This window comes from Paramisgurnus dabryanus, chromosome 11 (assembly GCF_030506205.2).
Source record: "Paramisgurnus dabryanus chromosome 11, PD_genome_1.1, whole genome shotgun sequence".
In the NCBI taxonomy this organism is placed as follows: domain Eukaryota; kingdom Metazoa; phylum Chordata; class Actinopteri; order Cypriniformes; family Cobitidae; genus Paramisgurnus; species Paramisgurnus dabryanus.
The window spans coordinates 17,579,875-17,602,144 of record NC_133347.1 but is presented as its reverse complement, the minus strand read 5'-3'; the positions used below and the strand labels follow the sequence as shown (position 1 = coordinate 17,602,144).

At 41.4% G+C, this 22,270-nt stretch overlaps 1 protein-coding gene across 3 annotated transcripts in view; it reads right to left on the bottom strand.

The window, feature by feature from the left end:
• Positions 1-22,270, bottom strand: part of grid2 (glutamate receptor, ionotropic, delta 2) — a 462,370-nt gene that overhangs the window by 12,334 nt on the left and 427,766 nt on the right. For all 3 annotated transcript variants that reach the window (XR_010525685.1, XM_065247187.1, XM_065247188.1), the window contains exons 14-15: positions 20,439-20,605; positions 355-595 (exon numbers count right to left, since the gene is read on the bottom strand). Coding sequence is in view for 2 of the 3 variants with exons in the window: in XM_065247187.1 (XP_065103259.1) it covers positions 355-595; positions 20,439-20,605 (408 nt within the window). In the remaining variant the exon portion in view is untranslated. The remainder of the gene's footprint in view (positions 1-354; positions 596-20,438; positions 20,606-22,270) is intronic.

The window sequence follows — 22,270 nt, the reverse complement described above, 5'->3', positions numbered from 1 at the left end:
GTTAAGCTATGCTAAAAGTGCTACCGCCAGACCCGGAGATCAGCTGAATGGATTCCAAAACGGAAAAAATCTAATGTTTAACGCTAGGGGAGCTGGAAAATGAGCATATTTTCAAAAAATTGAGTGTCCATTGAAGTCTACACTGCACAAACTCAATTGCTAAGTGGATTACTGTGTACCGTAGTACAGTGATAGGCCGTTTAGATACCGAAACAAAACAAACACTACAGTACATTGACTTTTAAACCTTTCTGCTACAAATACTATTAAATCTTTATTAAATCGACAGCCCTAATTCAAATCTATCCACTGGATAACAAAACCCACCATCATTTTCACCTGCTGGACTCTTACCTCCTTGGAGGGCACTCTGGAGCCCTTCCTCCGTGTCCACCAGGTTTCCACTGTGGCGATGAGACAAGAGAGCACCACGCCGGCTGCTAGTACGAAGAAGACCCCAGCAAAGCTGTGGATGTCCAGCGCGCTGCCTGTCTTTCGAGTGCCCACTGTAGAGTACAGGTCACACGGGCTGTCCTGCGGCCACCACTTCAGCTTCAAAATGTCCATGTCACCGTTTTGCTGAAGCTCCAAGATCCTACACAGCAAAAGAGTAGACACACAATGTAGGAACCACTGTGCATGTATTTTGGGGTTTAACTATGGGGGACAGAATGTGCAAAAAGGGTTCATTAACAGGTATTTTAGGGGATCACATACAGTTTTTTTGCACACTCGGTTCACCATCTTTACCATCACCATCAAGTATGTATCGTTTTTGATTGTCTAATAAATAAGCAACGTGCTCAACAGTAAGATACAAGACTGGAGAATGTTTGTGTGCATAAAGCTTGCACACACGCACACACACGCACACACAAACACGTACTATACAATTTTAGTGTGCTCCAACAACAAAAATATTGTTATGCAATTTCAGATCAGATTTTAACACATCACAACACATTTACCTACATGTTGACACATTACTGTACCAATGAGATTCATTTATCACCTTATAAATAACTCTGAATGATCACAGTCTGCTCAGTGGCATCTGTTGCTGCAGTGGTGATTATTTTTCTCAACACCAGGGGGCAGTATATCACCAGTAATACAGCACATCCCACTGTTTGCATCACAAAAAATGATTGTGTTATGATATAGTAATGGCAGCCTGAACTAATGCCAGTCCAGCACCTCAATTGAATTATAATGAACACAGGACATAAGGTACGGGGGGAATTCGCCTCATTGGTTGACTGATATGCATCGCACAGCGATCTTTCTCTGGCCTGTCTGCAGTCATGGTACAGTCAGCCTCAGAGGAAAATACTTCCAAGTGCTTACATTCACATCCAAACTGCAGCAGCTGTGATAGGTTCCCATGAAAATGCATTTAAACACAAGAACATGTTTTCAGCAACGTCCAACCATTTATTCGAAATGCATTTCTATATTTGATTTCCTGCTCATAATACATTCAGGCAAAAATAAATCTTTTCGATGGTATTTCTTGTTTGAAATCAAAGGATGGATTTATTCACCAGGGTCGGAAATTATTTTTATAGATCACTTATGAAACACAGCCCACATATGCTGCTGGTGAGGTTTGTAGTTTGATAACAGAGAGCTGCAATGCAAATGGGCACAATTCAAGCAATGCTCCTCCACCACAACAGTGCAGTACACAGTGAATGAGTAAGCAAATATAAAATCTTTATAATCATCCCACAAGCCACACAGCGCATTGTTTAGAATAATTCTGGAACATTTAGAAAAGCTCAATAAGGCTCGCCTCTACACATATTCAATTCATTTAATTTTGTATAGCATTTTTACATATTTTTCTAAAGCAGATTTGCATGCCTAGTAAGAAAAAAGACACAAAAACTATTTTATATGTGTTTATGTGGATGGGAAAGATGATTTCAGGAAGGAACCAAGAGTCCACACGTTAATCTGTCAGAAAAAAACTGATGCAGTACCCCTTTAAAAAGGTCCCAGCATTTAAGTACATATGTATATATTTGGTAACAATATGTACCTTTTAGGTACTAATATGCACACTTCAGGTGGAATGGTGTACTTTAAAAAAAAAAGTACATGCTCAGTGACAGCTAGGGACCGTTTTTTCTACATACTGTACAGTAGTAGGATAATTTGACCACATGCATTATAGCCACATATTAATAATAACTAATTTGTTTTTCTATACACATCATTAAAATGACTTTTAAACCCAAAAGTCCATGCAATATGCAATGTAGGATTCAGATGGTAAATGACAGAGAGTGTTTTTGGCTGGTGTTGGATGAATGGTCCACCATTATGGTGATAAATCAGTACCTTAAGCTATCTGCACATGGTTGTACATCCTCATTGATGTTTACTATTTCCCATTGCAGTAACTACCGTGATGAATGGCTTCTCCGATGAGACGGCTTTGTATTCAGTAACAAAGCTATTCCTGTAAAACTTCCTACCCACTGGAGGTCAGATTAGAACAACTGATCACAACAATCACAAGCACATGGAACAGCGTTCCCATAAAAATTAGTCTGTGACATTTATGAGTGTTGCCATGATGAATGTCAACACACTTAATGGGTCAACATGCTGTTTGTTGCAACAGCGCTGTGATAACAGTGTACTTGTAACAACACTGATGGAAGGAAAGTGTAAATTTAAGGTTTTTCCAAAATATCTGTGATTAACTTTTTATTAAATTGACTTTTACATCCTATAGCTACTAAGGGGCATGTATTTAACAGTCTGAAGTAAATGTTGGCTTAGTATTTGAAATTGAAGAGACAGTGAAGACTTTCTCAGCGAGAAATGACCAATGATATTGGATATAACTAGGGTTGGGTATCATGTAACATCCCATTCTAATATGAGATACATTTCGATTCTGTTTATCGATTCCTGACTTTCTGAGTGTTTTACAGTTGTATCTATCTGCCAGGACCTGCGACAAACATTCTCTCACTATGCACATGCGCAGTTCATTATACTGGCCTACAAGGCTAAGTGCAGTACGCAAACACTGAAACCGAGAAAAAATGCCCTTAAAGTTTTTTACACCAGCCAGTCAAACATGTTACTGCAATTTTGGCACACACGTTTCTCTGAAATGGGACTTAATTGAACCAGGAGACTTCGTCACAAGACACAACAGATCTCACAAAGCTGAACTCATTTTTGACCAAATGCGTAGTTACTGCACTTTGGCTTTGTAGGGCAGAATACTCAGCACTATGACTGACCGCAGCAAATGTTCAAAAGTTTGGTTAAACTTTTTGAAAAAACACTTTTTGCAATACATGTGGCAAGGATATTTCATGTAAGGGAGGAAATACCTCTAATATGATGAAAAATTTGCTTCAACATGACGTTAATCTGAAGCAATGTACCATGTTTAAATCTCCCAGGTGCGAGTCCTCCTACAGCGCACCAGATACAGCTAATATTAGCAATAGCAGTTTCTCACACTGGGGTACAAAACACAGTTTCAACTTCGAATTAAAGGTGCATACTTCTGGACATCTCTTTTCTAAGACTGATCCCTTTTGTGTAAAATTATATCAATCTGTACACTGTCAGAAATAATGGTACAAAATTGTACCTTTTCTGTCACTGGGGCTGTACCCTAAGTTTCCGTTTGATACCTTTACAGGAATACAAAACAGAATACAATTTTGGGTAGATTACCGTACCTTATAAGGACCTACATTGTTAGAAAAAAGTCAAAAGGGGCAGCACCCTTTAAATAGGTAATTGTATGGAACATTAGGTACAGATATGTAAAAATGTAGTACCAATATGTACCTTTGAGATACTAATATGTATTTTTGAGATACTAATAAGCTCTCTTTGGTCCCAGAATGTACTGCTGAAGTACTTAAATGAAATCCTTAGGTGCAAAGCTGTACTTTTTGAAAGGCTACAGCCCCAGTGACAGCAAAGTTTTGTACCTTTATTTCTGAGAGTGTATTATTCATTCTGGCACTTATTTAATTTCATTTTTAGACAAATTGTCACAGTTAACAGTAAAAGCAAACAGGTTATAGACTAAATGTGGCAAGAATAATAATAATAAAAAAATCTCACTTAAAACATTGGAATCGGAATCAGGAATCGATAAGAACCAGAATTGGCATCGGAACCACAAAAATGTAAACGATACCCAACCCTAAATATAACATGATTGATCACTCCTATCACTACAAGTAGGGAAAATGCAGCGCTCAATATGGCCGCTCTGGCGACAGAAGTCCCGCCTTCCAGTTAAAGGAACCAATCATTATTCGATAAAGACTGATGATTCTCTGGAGGAGACACTTGCCAACCTGAGCGCATGCGCAGTAGCAACCTCGAAAAGTTTTTTTAGTGCAATTTGAGTTTAAAAAAAGTTATGCTACAGTTGATGTCAGGTTTAATTGTTGGTCATAAATTGTTGTTTAATTACGATTTACACGATTTTAAAGATATCTGTCTTTTTCCATTCAAGCAGATAGGACTTGCATGACTGAAATAACTGCAAACATGGCTGCCTTGTGGCTCGACTTCTCTAAAGGGAATTTGGCTATATTTCAACGTGATCTCATAAGAATACGTGTGTATTTTTACGTTTCAGCTTTGTTGTACAATATATACATTTACTTACGTTTAAAACACACTAAAACGTACAATATCGACGTTTTGACAGGACTTATACGTAAACTATTTACGTATTTACAGCTTTACAAATGTACAAATTTGTACGTAAGTTATTCCTATTCATAAATATTAAAATCGCGGGCATTGGCGTTCTTACTCATATTAATGAAATGTTTTCAGTCATATTTTTGGACTTATTTATTTAAGGCAGTTTAACCATTTACCTAATGAAATGATTATGATATTCAGAGAATTTCACAATATTTTACATTTAAAAAATTTAAAATGAATAGCATTTCTGTATTTATATTTAGTTTGTTTGCCATGACACACAAAAACGCGTTTTCTTCTGTTGTCGTCTATGCAATACTTTATTATAACTACTAAGCAATAATTACAACAAAATACGACACAAATTCACAAATGATGTTACTTTTATTCATTTGCTGTTATCCACATCTTTAAAATTCATACGATTGCGAGGAACAGATCCAAATTCAGCCCTTTATCTATCTTGATCCGAGTTCTCATCAGCAACCGTAAAGTCAGATCGCGCGTTCGTTAATGTAAATTCAAATATCCCGCCTCAAGAAGCTTTACGACACATTGCTTTACGGCAGTGATATCAAAAGCTCATTGGGTCTTTGAGTGCCACGTGACATATTTGCGTCATTTCCATTTCCGTTGGTGTACGTTTGAAATTAAAAAAGCGCGTTGTGACAGAGGGAAGCCGGATCAACGCTGATCAAACTCTTGGATTAATAACTTTAATACTTCTCTTTACTTTACTTCATATACTCCAGAGAGGACCGCGGCTGCAGCACATCGTCATTTGAACTATTTTGGTACTGATTTTGATATTCGAAATAAATAAGTTGTTGTGATTACACTTGTCTGTCTGTTATGATAAACTGTTTTGCGTAGGACTGTAGCACCTTAAAATATCTTTTGAATGCTATATTGTTACTAATAGGTTCCTAAACATATCTGTCTGTTATGTTATAAAAAGAATACATTACGTATTTAAACATGTTGTATAAAAGAGTTTGGGTTTAGGGTAAGGTTTGGGGTAGGATTAAGGTGGTAACATATCGCTAAAATGGTTAAAGGGAAATTATACAGCAATCTTTATGAAATGAAAGATACGTAAATGTTTTACATTTTTTAGCAGTCAAAACGTAATAATGCTACGTTTAAATGTTGTAAATACGTCTACATTTTACGTTTTAGCATCTATTTAAACGTACAAAAAATAAGTTTTTTTGTTTTTTAAAGTTACGTGTAAATACTACGTATTAACAGTGAGACCAGGCTGTATATTTTCATGCACACTCTTTGGGAAGTAACCTGTCTTTAGGACACAGCAGCTTTTAAACTGAAAGTTTCAGCTAGTAATGTTTTAATCACTGACCTTTAAATGTAGATGTTTATAGACAAATTGTTCAGTTAGTAAAACATAATGCTTCAGGTCAAAGACTGTGTTCGAGTTACTAGCGTCTCTTCACAAGGGCAAACGATCATCATTCAGTTTACACTGAAGTAGATTACATTTGCTATAAAAGCTCAGCCGCGAGGAAATTTTAATGGCTTGAGAGCTCAGTAAAAAGCAGAAACTTGCAAAAATGTACTTTGGAGGCCTAAATGAATTTGTAAAGAGTATAATTGTTGCCTTGGAAATGTAACAGAGAAAAAAGTATTCATACAGAACTTGAGAAAAGCACACATTTCCAAGACTTAATGTAAAGTTACAGTAATTTTTTACATCCTTTTTTATACTCGTCACCTTTCAAGGATGTTCACTAGAAAGTCTATTTCTGACCTTGTGGTTTTCCAGCATCTGCTGCTGGGCAAATTAACAGCTCTGCTGCCTAATGAATGAACACCCCGGTGTTTTAACAGAAGAGGGCCGATGTGATCCGCAAGCATTAGCGGCAGGCATTTTTCCTTCGAGAATCAACTGTCCAGTTTCGCCCTTGAGAATTGAGACAAATGTTTGTCTTCCCGAGACTCGGGAAAGAGTGACAGTACACGTCTCAGAGGGAACCAGATTTTGCCTTGTTTGTTGAGAAGATGAGCCCCTTGTTGGCCATATGCTGCAAGAAAGTCGCTGTAGATTTAAAGAAATTGAAAAACTTTTTCGTGTGTTCCCTTTTTCTCTACCAAGTTGACATTTTGCTCAAACAGCATCTCCCTCTTTGCTGTTCTTATTTAATAACTTTGCAGTTTTGCCCTTTCTCTCTTCATAACCCATGCCACGTTCGTGCTTTCAACTCGAGAACTCGCAGAGAAACAACAGCTTGACAACGGCAGATACATTATTTGTTTTTTATTCCCTCTTGTCCCAAAACTGAGTGTGATAAATAAAAAGCAAAGAGGATAGAGGATGAATAGAGAGAGATAAGTGGCACGCCTCCAAAAAAGTTGTCCTTTGAAAGATTTGCCAAGGCAAAAGCAAGCAACAAATTCACCTGCTCCTATCTATTTCTGGGTGGTTCAGTCGCTGACCAGCAGCTCCGATGAATGGACGTCTCATATCAGGGGCTAAACATCGACCCTTGCCCCCCTTCAAAGCAGACGTCCAAATCAACCTGATTCTCCATGACAACTGTGTGTTCTAGTTTAACCATGACAAGCTTTCGTTCAAGAATCTTTCTGTGTTTTGGGCTACGGGTGCGTTTCAAACTCTTCATTCTGTTCAACGTGGATCACGCGACTGTAGGTTTGCGGTTCTCCCCTCAGGCCTGCCTGTCGTGTAGTCTACTCGCTCGTCTCTCGGGCACTGCACGATGATTCGAGTGTGGACTGCTGGAGCTGTTGCTATGGCAACCAGCTGCGGCAGAAATGATCACGTTATTAGATGTCTCTGACTGCGGGCAGACAAACTACTTGATAAGCGCTGGGAAAACATGAAGAGAGAGGGAAAGAAAAGACAAAGGCGAGCAATACTAGAGCTTCAACGGGAGATTTTCTTCTCGGTTTTCAGTTTAGATTGGAACATTGAAGGGGTGCAAAATATATAAAGTGATGGCAAACGACACTTGTGTCTCAGTCTAATGGCCACCAATATAATTTCAATCTATCAATCTACCTCTCTCTCCCTCTCTCTCTCTCTCTCTCTCTCTCTCTATGCATATGACGTGGATCCTCGGTTTGTGTGCATGCAGATCGTTGAATTGCAACATGCTACAGTAAATACAAATAATATTTTTAATCATTAATAATAATTTTTAAGTAATCTTTTAGCTAAACATTTCTATTAAATTGTAATATTGATGACATATGTGGCCCTGTCTGGGAAATCCAGTTTTAAGTCTCATAATCTAATTATAAGATTAGGAGCATTGAAGTTTGATTTCACTCAATGATTTCACTTTGATTTGAATCCATGACATTATATAAAAGATATCAAGATTATATTGGATTATTCATATGAATTTGTCATCTTAAAAATAAACGAAAATAAGATATTTTCTCAGTCAGAAACAAAAATGGTCAAGAAATGGTCCCCAGCTGTCACTATGGGACATGGGGGAGAGCAGGGACGAAGGTACCATTTTTCAGAAAAAAACATTATTTTAAAATATAATGTTATACACAGAGATATATATGTTTGCTGTGGTCAATAACTCACAAGACAATAACTTTCAACATATACAACAGTATTAACAGCTGGACAAAAGTAACAAGTGTTAGTTTTGTCCAGAAAGGATCTCATCACATTTAAATCCACATTTAAAACTTTTATTTTGAAAAACTCTGAGAAGTCAAACTTCAGGTTGTGTTAGAGCACTAAATAACCTGTAGATTGATCAGTACTGTAACACATGAAACGAAAAACACAACACATTATAAGAAACAAATGACCGCTTGAGGAATTTACTTAAACACCTTTTCTGGATCTACACGCGGAAAACGGTGAGTAAATAACGTGATATTTGTCACGTCTGTCAAGGGTTGTGTGCCTAAGATGCTGTCACAGTTAGGGATGCAAATGCTATCAGGGCTCAGAGTAAAATCGCTTTGTTACTTTCGCCCCGGTTCTCCCCTATCTTTGCACCCAAAGAGTTCATATTAGTACCTCAGAGTAAAGAATGCATATTAGTATCCTCAAGGTACAGTAAGTATTAGTACCAAATGTATACTGGTACATATAAGGACATTTTAAAAGGTAATGCCCCAGTGACAGCTTGGGATCATTTTTTGACCATTTTTTCTAACGGTGTGGGCTCTGATGCTGGATAAATCTGCAGTTGTAACATCATATTTATGACCAAACTCAGCTCTTTTAATGGCAGATCTGTAGTGCGGTTATGTTCTAACGATTTCTATCAGATGGACAAGGAGTCCAAAATGTCATGTGTTCCCAGCACCATTTGCTCAGGGACCGGCTTTTGTGTAAACAGGCGACATGTGGCCATAACCAGCCTGACATGGGTATCTGCCCTGAGGAGTAGAAGCAACCTCACATCTGTCCTGGAAATTGACTGACACTGTGGGCTGCAAAATGTCAGGTATAAGTGGAGCTCGCTGCGTTCTGTGCCATTTTGAATAGGGTAATTGGTCTTCACTCTTGGTCTTGATTCATATAATAACTTCATATATACGATTTTTATATTTTCTTAAAGGGGACATTTCACAAGACTTTTTTAAGACGTAAAATAAATCTTTGGTGTCCCCAGAGTACGTATTTGAAGTTTTTGCTTAAATTATCATATAGATCATTTATTATAGCATGTTAAAATTGCCACTTTGTAGGTGTGATCAAAAATGTGCCGTTTTTGGGGTGTGTCCTTTAAAATGCAAATGAGTTGATCTCTGCACTAATTGGCAGTGACGTGGTTGGATAGTGCAGATTAAGGGGTGGTATTATCCCTTTCTGACATCACAGGGGGAGACCTATTTTTTCACATGCTTGCAGAGAATGGTTAACCAAAACGTCTCGGGTTACGAATGTAACCATTGTTCCCCGAGAAGGGAACGAGACGCTGCGTCGCCGAAGCTACGCTATGGGAACGCCCTCTGCGTGATTGCGTCTGAAGCACGTATGTCAAATCAGTCCAATGGTCAAGTGACACGTCATAGGCGGGTGACGTGGGAACCAGGAAGCTATAAAAGAGCACCCAGCAAGCCAACTTCAGCTAAATTGTGCCGAAGCAAGGCGAGACAGGGATGCAGGGAGTATGGCAGGGAGACGCAGCGTCTCGTTCCCTTCTCGGGGAACAATGGTTACATTCGTAACCCGAGACGTTCCCCTTCGAGGGAACTCGAGCTGCGTCGCCGAAGCTACGCTATGGGAACGATGTACCAAAACACCATACTACCAAATGCCTGTCTGTGTGTAAAAACGCGCACAGCTTAAGACATGAGCACCTGGGCTCCAGGCGTAGCACCAACATCTAACTCGTAAAACCGAACGAATGTGAGCGGAGAGGACCAGCCTGCCGCATCACAGACATCCTGCATTGAAGCCCCTAGCCACAAGGCCTTAGAGGCTGCCATACCCCGGGTAGAATGAGCCCTGACGGCGATAGGTGAAGGCCGTCCAGTGGTCTCATAAGCCAGAGAGATAGTCTCAACTATCCACTTACTGAGTGTCTGCTTGGTCGCCGGCAGGCCTTTCTTGGGCGAGCCAAAGCACACAAACAGTTGCTCAGACCTCCTCCACAAAGAAGATCTGTGAACATAGGCATCCAGTGCTCGCACTGGACACACCAAGTTAAGCTTTTCCTGATTCCTATCCCTAAATGGGGGAGGACAGAGGGCCTGAAGTACGACAGGTCGTGGCACATTAGTCGGTACCTTAGGCACATAGCTGGGCCTTGGGTACAAGAAAGCCTTAACCATCCCCGGTGCGAATTCAAGGCACGTAGGGGAAACCGACAGGGCCTGAAGGTCACCCACTCTCCTCAGAGAAGTGACTACCAACAGAAGTACTGTCTTAAGTGCCACAAACTTGACTGGAACGGTCTCAATGGGCTCAAACGGAGCCATGGACAGACCTTCCAGCACAACGGCCAGGTCCCAAGCTGGGACCCTGGGTCGGACTACAGGCCTCAGCCTCCGAGTGCCACGAAGGAAGCGAACCACCAGCGGGTCTCTCCCAAGGGATTGCCCGACCAAAGGAACATGGTAAGCCGAGATGGCCGCCACATACACCTTCAGTGTAGAAGGAGATAACCCTGCGGTGAACTTTTCCTGCAGAAACTCCAAGACTGTACCAATTGGGCAGTTCACAGGGTCATGCAGGTGTTTGCTGCACCAGGAAGTAAAGACTCTCCATTTAAAGGCATAAAGCTTCCTCGTGGAGGGAGCTCTGGAGTGAAGAATGGTCTCAGCAGCCTCAGCTGAGAGACCAGATTCTATGAGTCTGGCCCCCTCAGAGGCCAGACCCACAGTTTCCATAACTCTGGGCGGGGGTGAAGAATCGAGCCACCCGCCAGAGAGAGGAGATCCCTCCTGACGGGTATTTCCCAAGGTGAGCCGTCGAGGAGGAACACCAGGTCCGAGAACCATATTCGGTTCGGCCAGAGTGGGGCTACCAACAACAAGCGGACGTTGTTGCGACGAACCCTCTCCAGAACTCCCGGGAGCAGAGCGATCGGGGGAAAAGCGTACAGCCGTAGCCTCGGCCATGGCTGAACCATGGCATCCAGTCCCAGCGGTGCTGGATGTGTGAGAGAAAACCATAGCGGACAGTGTGTCGTCTCTCTGGACGCAAACAGATCCACTTCCGCCTGGCAAAATCTCTTCCAGATGGACTCCACCACCTGAGGGTGGAGCCTCCACTCCCCGGGCCTCAGCCCCTGTCTCGACAGGACGTCTGCTCCCTGATTCAGACACCCGGGAATGTATACTGCTCTGAGGGACAGCAACTTCCCCTGTGTCCACAGAAGGATATGCCGCGCCAATTTGTAAAAAGGGCGTGAACTCAAACCCCCCTGGTGGTTGATGTACGCGACTACCGACGTGTTGTCTGTCCGGACTAACACGTGATGGCCCCGCAGGTGAGGGATGAAACATCTCAGGGCGTAAAACACTGCCATCATCTCTAGGCAATTTATGTGCCAGCTGAGCTGTCTGGCGCCCCATAATCCATGAGCCAGATGGCTCCCCATAGTTGCTCCCCAGCCTGTGAGGGAAGCATCCGTTGTCAGTGTAACTCGACGGTACTGAGCCCCCAACATCAGTCCTTGGGAGAGAAACCATGGTCTCTTCCAAAGATCTAAGGCACGAAGACATCTGCGCGTGACCTTGATCAGACGGAACGGGTTGCCCCTCGGGGAAAACCCTTTGGTTTTGAGCCACCACTGTAGCGGTCTCGTGTGAAGCAGCCCAAGGGGTATCACATTGGACGCTGCTGCCATGAGCCCCAACAACCTCTGAAATTGTTTTACAGTGTGTGACTGGCCTAACTTCACTCTGCCTACAGCCAAAAGAATGGATTCCACACGAGCAGGGGACAGATGTGCCTGCATTGTTGTTGAATCCCATATAACGCCAAGAAAAGCTGTCCTCTGTACTGGAGAGAGCATGCTTTTCTTTGCATTTAGCCTTAACCCCAGTTCTCTCATGTGTGTCAGCACAGCATCTCGATGCTGCGCTGCCATACTCTCTGATTGGGCTAAAATTAGCCAATCGTCTATGTAGTTTAAGACACGGATGCCCCGGAGTCGTAATGGAGCCAGCGCTGCATCCATGCACTTTGTAAATGTACGGGGTGACAGAGATAGACCGAAAGGGAGAACCCGATATTGGTAAGCCACGCCCCCGAATGCGAACCTCAGGAATCTCCTGTGTTGCGGGAGGATAGATATGTGAAAATACGCGTCTTTTAGATCTATCGTCACAAACCAGTCCTCGGATCTGATTTGTGTGACGATCTGCTTTATAGTTAACATCTTGAACTTTAGTTTTGCAACAGGCCGGTTCAGATGACGTAGATCTAAAATCGGACGTAACCCCCCGTCTTTCTTTGGAACTATGAAATAGCGGGTGTAAAACCCTGACTCCCTGTTGTGAGGAGGAACACATTCTATGGCTTCCTTGCACAAGAGAGTTTCTACTTCTTGTTCCATTGTTAGAGCCTGCCCAGCACCCACTATGGTAGATAACACGCCGTTGAATTGGGGTGGCTGGTTGCAAAACTGAATTTTGTAGCCCTTTTCTATTATTTGCAGAACCCACTGAGACACGTTTGGCAGGAGTTTCCACGCTGCCAAATTTTCTATAAGGGGGACCAGCCTCTCGAGACTGGCTTTTTGTGTACTGCTTAAACTTTTCCCGGTGCCCTGAACCAAACTGGCAGGGTTCAACCTGGGTGATATTAATGCCTCCCTCCTCGGAGAGAGGTGTTGCGTGCCCCGCGCATGAGGCACACAAGAATATGAAGCCGCTGTGCCCCGAAACACACACTGCGGCGGGGTTAACACACTGGCATCCCGAGGGCATCGAGGAGAGACGGGCACCGTGTTGTGAGGTGACTGCCGGCTCTCCCCGATTGGGGGCTGCCCTCGGAAATATGACACTACGTCCCTCAGGACTTCTTTTTAGCCGACGCCTTCCTCGCCATAATAACAGCCCTCAGGTCTGTTTTCTGCTTGGATGATGTCTGAGCGCGACCGCCCGAACCCCAGTTTTTTTGAGGGGGACCACGAGTGGCAACACTATGCTTTTGCGATGCTCTATATGATGTCGATGGCTGCTCCCGCCCAGCAGCCCTATAATCAAGAGCACGGCGGGGGAGATAGCGTTCGAACGCCGCCGACTGCTTACGAGCCTCCGCAAATCTCTCGACGACAGTATTAACGGCATCGCCGAAGAGACCGGAGGGCGCAACGGGCGCGTCTAAGAGAAAAGCCCTTTCTGAGGTTTTAAGCTCGGACAGATTAAGCCATAAATGGCGTTCCGTGGCTACGAGAGCTCCCATCGATCTACCCACGGCTTTCGCAGTTTCTTTAATCGCCCTGAGTGACACATCAGTGACTCGACGAAGCTCTTTAAATACATCAGACGTACCCCCCGCCTCGGTATCTAAATCTTTAAGCAGTTCTGCTTGGTACGCCTGTAAGACAGCTAGGGTATGCAGTGAAGCCCCAGCCTGCCCTGCAGATTTATAAGCTTTACCCACTAAAGATGAGGTTAACCTAACCGGTTTCGTGGGAAGCGAAGGCGATTTTAATGATGACGCCGCAGCGGGGGAGAGATAGCTCGCAAGCGTCTGCTCCACCCGGGGCATCGTTAAATATCCGTGCTCACCCATCCCCACAATGTTGGCATACATGGTGGCGTGAGGGGTATGAACACGGGCTGAATACGGAGCTTTCCATGATCTCGACAGCTCGCTGTGGAGATCAGGAAAGAAAGGCATGTTGCGCCGCGAAGGTTGAGGTTTCTGTTTTAAAAAGCGCTCATCTAACATACTCTGAGGACGCGCGCTCTGTGTCTCCGCCGGCCATCAAATCATCGAACGCGGGGGACGAATGAGAAGGCTCCTCAGCGTCCACCACGTCGACAGACATAATATCGACTTCCTCGGACGACGATAAATGCAAATCTGGGCTCCCGCCCTGGGCGGAAGAAACCGCAGCGCGTGCTTCCGAATCCAGAGACGGGGCACTAGATCCCGCGGGTGAAGGCTGAGAAAGGGGGAGACCCGTCTCAAGCTCGTCCGCGAGATCTAGTTGTGATCCCCACGATCGCAGCTTCCGCTCTGCCTCGGCAGCAGCGGGGCCAGAACCGTGGGGAACACGCGGCTCACCACCCTCCTCGAAGAGTGCGTGCCGCGAGCACAACGTACGGAGCGGCATCCTATCACAATGTGCACAACCACCCCTCTCAAGAGATGATCGAGCGTGTTGTGCCCCGAGGCACATAACACAGAGATGATGCGAGTCCTCGCTCGTAATGAAACGAGGACACGGGGAAGCACACTCCTTAAAACTTTGTTTGGACTTAGACATGATAATGACACACACTCGCTTGCTGAGGCACAAAGAGCTGAAGTTGGCTTGCTGGGTGCTCTTTTATAGCTTCCTGGTTCCCACGTCACCCGCCTATGACGTGTCACTTGACCATTGGACTGATTTGACATACGTGCTTCAGACGCAATCACGCAGAGGGCGTTCCCATAGCGTAGCTTCGGCGACGCAGCTCGAGTTCCCTCGAAGGGGAACTAAGTTACTGGGTTGATCTTTTTCACATTTTCTAGGTTGATACAAGCACTGGGGACCCAATTATAGCACTTAAACATGGAAAAAGTCAGATTTTCAGGATATGTCCCATTTAAGATATGAGAGGTGGTTGTCTTGTTGTTGTTATGTTTTGCATGTTTTTAACCCACGCTTTTTTTAAATGGGTGTTTAACAATTACCGTAGTTGTTTACTGGCCTATACAGTCTTGTTCAAAATAATAGCAGTACAATGTGACTAACCAGAATAATCAAGGTTTTTAGTATATTTTTTATTGCTACGTGGCAAACAAGTTACCAGTAGGTTCAGTAGATTCTCAGAAAACAAACAAGACCCAGCATTCATGATATGCATGCTCTTAAGGCTGTGCAATTGGGCAATTAGTTGAAAGGGGTGTGTTCAAAAAAATAGCAGTGTCTACCTTTGACTGTACAAACTCAAAACTATTTTGTACAAACATTTTTTTTTCTGGGATTTAGCAATCCTGTGAATCACTTAACTAATATTTAGTTGTATGACCACAGTTTTTTAAAACTGCTTGACATCTGTGTGGCATGGAGTCAACCAACTTGTGGCACCTCTCAGCTGTTATTCCACTCCATGATTCTTTAACAACATTCCACAATTCATTCCCATTTCTTGGTTTTGCTTCAGAAACAGCATTTTTGATATCACCCCACAAGTTCTCAATCTGGAGATTGGGCTGGCCACTCCATAACATAAATTTTGTTGGTTTGGAACCAAGACTTTGCCCGTTTACTAGTGTGTTTTGGGTCATTGTCTTGTTGAAACAACCATTTCAAGGGCATGTCCTATTCAGCATAGGGTAACATGACCTCTTCAAGTATTTTAACATATGCAAACTGATCCATGATCCCTGGTATGCGATAAATAGGCACAACACCATAGTAGGAGAAACATGCCCATATCATGCTCCATGCTTCACTGTCTTCACTGTGTACTGTGGCTTGAATTCAGAGTTTGGGGGTCGTCTCACAAACTGCCTGTGGCCCTTGGACCCAAAAAGAACAATTTTACTCTCATCAGTCCACAAAATGTTCCTCCATTTCTCTTTAGGCCAGTTGATGTGTTCTTTGGCAAATTGTAACCTCTTCTGCACATGCCTTTTTTTAACAGAGGGACTTTGCGGGGGATTCTTGAAAATAGATTAGCTTCACACAGACGTCTTCTAACTGTCACAGTACTTACAGGTAACTCCAGACTGTCTTTGATCATCCTGGAGGTGATCATTGGCTGAGCCTTTGCCATTCTGGTTATTCTTCTATCCATTTTGATGGTTGTCTTCCGATTTCTTCCACATCTCTCTGGTTTTGCTCTCCATTTTAAGGCATTGGAGATCATTTTAGCTGAACAGCCTATCATTTTTTCACCTCTTTAGAGGTTTTCCCCTCTCCAATCAACTTTTTAATCAAAGTACGCTGTTCTTCTGAACAATGTCTTGAACGACTTGAACGAATTTTCCTCAGCTTTCAAATGCATGTTCAACAAGTGTTGGCTTCATCCTTAAATAGGGGCCACCTGATTCACACCTGTTTCTTCACAAAATTGATGACCTCAGTGATTGAATGCCACACTGCTATTTTTTTAACACACCCCTTTCAACTAATTCAACTAATTGCTCAATTGCACAGCCTTAAGAGCGTGCATATCATGAATGCTGGGTCTCATTTGTTTTCTGAGAATCTACTGAACCTACTGGTAACTTGTTTGCCACGTAGCAATAAAAAAATATACTAAAAACCTTGATTATTCTGGTTAGTCACATTGTACTGCTATTATATTGAACAAGACTATATGTAAAGGTTAGATCCGTTTGCAAAGATCGATAGAGATATTATTACAAGATTATCTCTCTCTTTTCTCTCTCTCCCTCTCTTGCTGATGTTTTGCCTTCAATCAAAGCAACTATTTATATTGCTCTTTATATATATATATATATATATATATATATATAATTAATCTGATTTATCTTTCCTCTCTATGACGCACTACCACACACATACCAGCACATCAATCAATATTGTGCAATTTAGACCTCAACCAAGAAACAATAATTTTATACATGCATGAACGATTACAGACTAAATGACACACACTACATGTACAGTACTCAATAAACAATAAATCTTTCAATACATGCTCTGATTAAAAGCGGACCTCAGCTATCTATGCATTTACATACAGAATATCAAACAACACAGACACACAAAAGCATGCATTCAGTCCCATGGAAACAGAAGCGAGAAAATGGCTGCCTGTGGCTTGAAACAGAAAGGTTTTCTTAAAATCCCCTCTGATTTTACACAAAATCACTGCGGTTTTCCTAGCTGACAATGTCAAGTGATTATAGTGCAGTAGTGGTTATATGGATTTTATTTTTCCTGTCATTTCAGTATCAAGTTTTTTGTTCTTTTCTAACTCCAGCTTCTTTACTCAGGCACTATATGGTAGCTGTGTTGATCTGCTGTCCTCTTTTAGACCCCTGACACTGACTTAAAATTGAGCACGTATCGACTTTTCAAACAACAATAGGACCACCGTTCAGTGCTAACAGATTTTTCTCAGCAAGTCATTGTACTGATATTTCAATATAACAGCTTCACTCCGAGTGAGCTATTAAACACGGCGTGGATCTCCATTCAGCTTCCCACAGCAGCAGAGCATAAAACACGTTCCTAACCGTTAAGAAACGTATGTTGAAACATTTAGTCTCCATTGGTGCATCTGCTCTGCAGTGCTGATGTGCCTTTTAGGCGAGGTAAAAAGTTTCTCCTTTCAATTTTAAAACCGAGTTCCATTGACTTGCTAAATTTGAAAAGTCTCTCGTATAATTTTACTTTGAAATTACATTTTCATAGTTTCAGGAACCACAGGGAACACCGTTCAAACTGCTCTAATTTTATTAAAATGATGGTTTATGCCTGTTCAACAGCATCTCAGTAATGGAGAGAAATTAAATATGTCTGTAAAATTGTTGCAGGTTTGCTTTAATAAAGACTCCAAATCAGTGTGAACAACACTCAGCTTAGTCAAAGATAAACAAATAAAAGATGTTAAACCCATCAACAAAGAAATTTAATTTCTTTAAAAAGTCACAGATGCAAAATCATCTACATTCAGGGCTTTGAACCAGAATTTTTCCAAATTGGTTTGTTCCGAACAGAAACAGTATTTTAACGTTTCCAGTTTTCGGTTCAAACCCAAAATTGGGGTTTCTGAATCGATTAGAACAAAAAATAAAGTTCCCGAACCGGTTAATAACGTTCCATGTCAGCTGTGGGACATACAAATAAGTAGGCTGATCATAAGGACATTCAATTTAAATTATTAGTCTACATAATTTTCCTTAGGTCTCTATCTTGTCATCAAACATTAACAAAGAATGCATTATGTAAGCAGCATAACTGTAATTCTGACATGCCTACATTTGTTGAGTGCACTTAAACACGCAAACACACACAAACGGCGAGGGAATTCAAAACGGCGCTTCAAAAAGAAGATGCAGCATAAACAGTCGCTCCACATAAAGTGTAAATTACGTTGTTTTTCAGTGCTTTATTCGCCAAATGTATTTTATTACATCAAGAGTTCTGATCTTTGAAGGGCATAGGGATAATCACGTTTGATTGGACTTGGACCAGACACATTCAAACGCATGTGCGTTTGTGCGTACAGAAAATTGTTCACTTTAACGCTTTTTTGTTTAAAATCACTTAAGTGTTAACATTTGCAAGCTTTTGAAACACGTGCAAATTATAAACTTTTACTATATTGAATTTTGCGTATTAATCTGTGAATCGCATGCAAGCCGAACGGTGGGTCGTGATCTGTACGGATCACAGATTAACTGCGATCCGTTACACCACTAATTAGTATTAAAAAAACAAACATCTTGAGATACAGTAAACTACAATATTTTTCCTCTTATGATTGAGCATTAGAGACTTGAGCTTGAGTAGGCTACTTGCTGGTGGCAAGCTTCTCATTACTCCGATGAGTCAACGACGACCGGAAGTGAACTTCACTGAGTCGTATTGCAAAGAAATTTTGTCAAAGAACGGAAAAAATAATGGTATTAACCGGTTACCATTATTTTCAATAAACGGTACTGTTCCAGAACATATATTTTTTCGATTCTGTTCCTTGCAAAACATCAAAAGTTTCTGGTTTTCGTTTTCGTTTCGTGAACCGCTTTAAAGCCTTGTCTACATTTTTAATACAAAATATTGCATAGTACCCCACGGTTTAGTTTAGTTTGGGTCGGGTCAGCTCACCTCACTTTGGCTTGTTTAGCTTTTCCATCGAGTTTAGTATCACTTCAGAGTGGGAGGGATTATAGGTGTGTTGTTATATTTGCGCTGCCTACTGCTGTGATATCATACAAGTGAGCGCGTCATTGGCATGCTATACATTCCCATACATTCATTTATTTGTCAGTCCGCCATAAATCCAAACTGACCACCACAAATAGATGTTTGCAAATCGCGTTTATCACTACCTCTGTCTCACATGACAGTTTTTGTACAAACACCCGTGGCATCAGTCGACACGCTCTGCTGAGCCTCATTTACAAGTTGCAAAATGTCGTACATTTTCGTGTCGCAAATGTGTTGCCACAAACTGCAGGTCTGTACAGTATTCCTGATTCTTAAAGGTGCAATGTGTAATTTTTTAATGATCTCTTGACAGAAATGCAATATAATCTACATAGCTATATTATCAGTGGTGTATAAAGACCTTACAAAATGAAACATTGTGTTTATTACTTTAAAATGAGACGTTTTTATCTACATACACCGAGGGTCCCCTTACATGGAAGTCGCCATTTTGTACCGGCATGTTTCTACAGAAGCCCTTAACGGACAAACTTTTTTCATAAGTTGTCTCCAACAATGATATGTTTGTCCTGTGGAGGCTGCTGTAGCTTTTTTTATGCGTTTCAAAAGTGAGGGGTGAGCCGTGGACTGAGCTGTTGGTTGCAATTTGCAACATCACCACACTAAAATGTACACACTGCACCTTTAACCTGTGAATGTTTTTCACCACTAAAAGGGAGTTTGGGAACTTACAACAAAGGCCATCCCTTTTGGGAGGGCCTTAAATCATGGCTTAATAATGGTGCATTGGAGCAAGCAAGCATGGACCCACCCATAACACAATCACGAGAGGCTCAACTTTTCTGCAAGTGGGTGTGGTTTCAGCTTTGAGAGTGGAGCATTCTGCCTGTTTTTCCAAGATTTTGTTTTTTACTTGGCATTTTTTTAATCATTCAAATTTGATAACATAACCTAGTTATGAAAGATTAATAAAGCTATACTTTATGAAAATAATGTAATGATATTCTGAATGTACTGTAGTAATAGTGAAGGGGTGTTTTTGGCAATAAAATAGTGCAGATTGCTAACAATATGTTGCTATGTACACACTATAGCGCAGCCTCGAGTGCTTTTATAGCCTTTTAGAAAGGTTTCAATCTCAGTAAGCTGCAGACAGGAAATCATTTGGAAAAACACTATTGCTGAAACACTAGGACTGCGATGCACAGTTTGAAAGTGTTTATCATACAGTACCTTTGAGAAAAGATGTCCCTGTAAGGACTGCCGTGCTGCATCGCGATGCCGTAGCCTCGGTCAGCCACACTGTTGCTTACGGTGTAGAGCGAACAGTCCTCATCATTAATGGCCACATACTCCAGAACAGCTGCATCCCACACAAATGCAAAACGGCCGTACTTCACCTAAGAGGATGAGAAAAACAAACGTATGTACACAAAGAACCAGAACATTTTAGTAAAGTGAACGGTAATCATATTCAAACAGGCAAAGAGAGAGGCATATGAGAAGGAGGGATTCAAAACCAAATCAGGAGAGAACAAACTGTCCATGGGACCAGGTGCCGAGCATATTGGTAAAAGTGGCTAGTCTACATGAAGCTCTTCTGACGCATGTCTAAAATAAATAAAATGATCGCAGCAGGGCCCTCCACTATTTTACCAGTGATTTTTTTTTATTAAGTATGGCTGAGATGCTATCCTCAGGCACATTTTACAGTATATCTTCTTAGTTTATGTCTAACTTAGGTTGAGGCATCATTGTATCTCAGTTTTATTGCTGACAAAGTTGGTTCAGCAGATAGGATCATTGTTTCATTCAACCATCATGACAGGTCTCTAAATGCTCAATATCTCTTCCTTTGTGTCTTTGAGACAGTCAGTGGCTAAATGCTAAATGATATTTCACAGTAAATCCAACTACTGTATAAAGAAAAATATTGATATTCAAATTCAATATCCAAGATGATGTTCTTGAGCAAGTCAAGTGAAAGATGACCCTCTATGCCCTAAGAGAAAATGTGTGAAAATCAATGCAGTTTTAATGGAAAACAGGTTTTATAATACTTTGCAGGCCAACATCCTACAGCATATCTTTAAGAAATCTACAGTTAATTGTTATTGTAAAAAGGTGTATGCATTTTGTTTGTGTGTGTGCGTGTGTGTGTTTTGGTAGTTGCATTTGACTTTTAAGCAGAAGCATTTCATGTAGTCTCCTCACGAAATTTTCAAGCATTACAAAACTGCACCAGGACTGACCGACATCAAAGATGCTGCCTTCAGAGAAATCGCTATTAAATGAGTAAATATCTTATTTACTACAAAAGTTTCACCAGACCTACCATGTAACTACAGATCAGCATGCAAAGGCACCAGAAATGGGCTGTAAGTGGCTCCTGGCTTAAGAAAACACTGACTTGTCAGGAGTTTATTTTGATAAGGGGAGCATACTGCAACGAATGCTGATGCTCACAGATGTGAAAAAAGCAGACATCTGCACTGCAGGCATCAACTGATAACTCTCACCCTCGTTTCTGAGTCCCTTTACAAGAGTTCAATTTACTTGGGCACTTGTTATGGAGCTTTGGAAATGGACTCATAACATAATTTCTAATTGCATCCTAGTGAATTAGATGTTGATTGGTCTTGTTAACTGATGATTACCCATATGAAAAAATACAAAATTAGATCTTTTCAAAATCTGAATTGTTTTTTTCAAGGCAGCAATGAAATTAAAGGGGCAGTTCACCCAAAAATTGTGTCATTATTTACTCACACTTATGTGAAATAGCCAACTATTATTTCAAAGTCTAGGTTAACTATAGACCAGAAATATTCCCACTATTAGTACCCCACTTCAAGACAGAATACACTTGAATTTGGTTGTATGTCGTTTTAGCCAAAATAACTGGCAAGATGTATGATATTTCATGATGTAACAAAGTCAACAGTAATTACAAGCTTGGTTTACAATAACAAGTTTAGTTTTATTAAGTTGAGGCTTGAGGCTTTTATCTAAAGTTAAGGCTTAAAGGGACACTCCACTTTTTTGGAAAATATGCTCATTTTCCA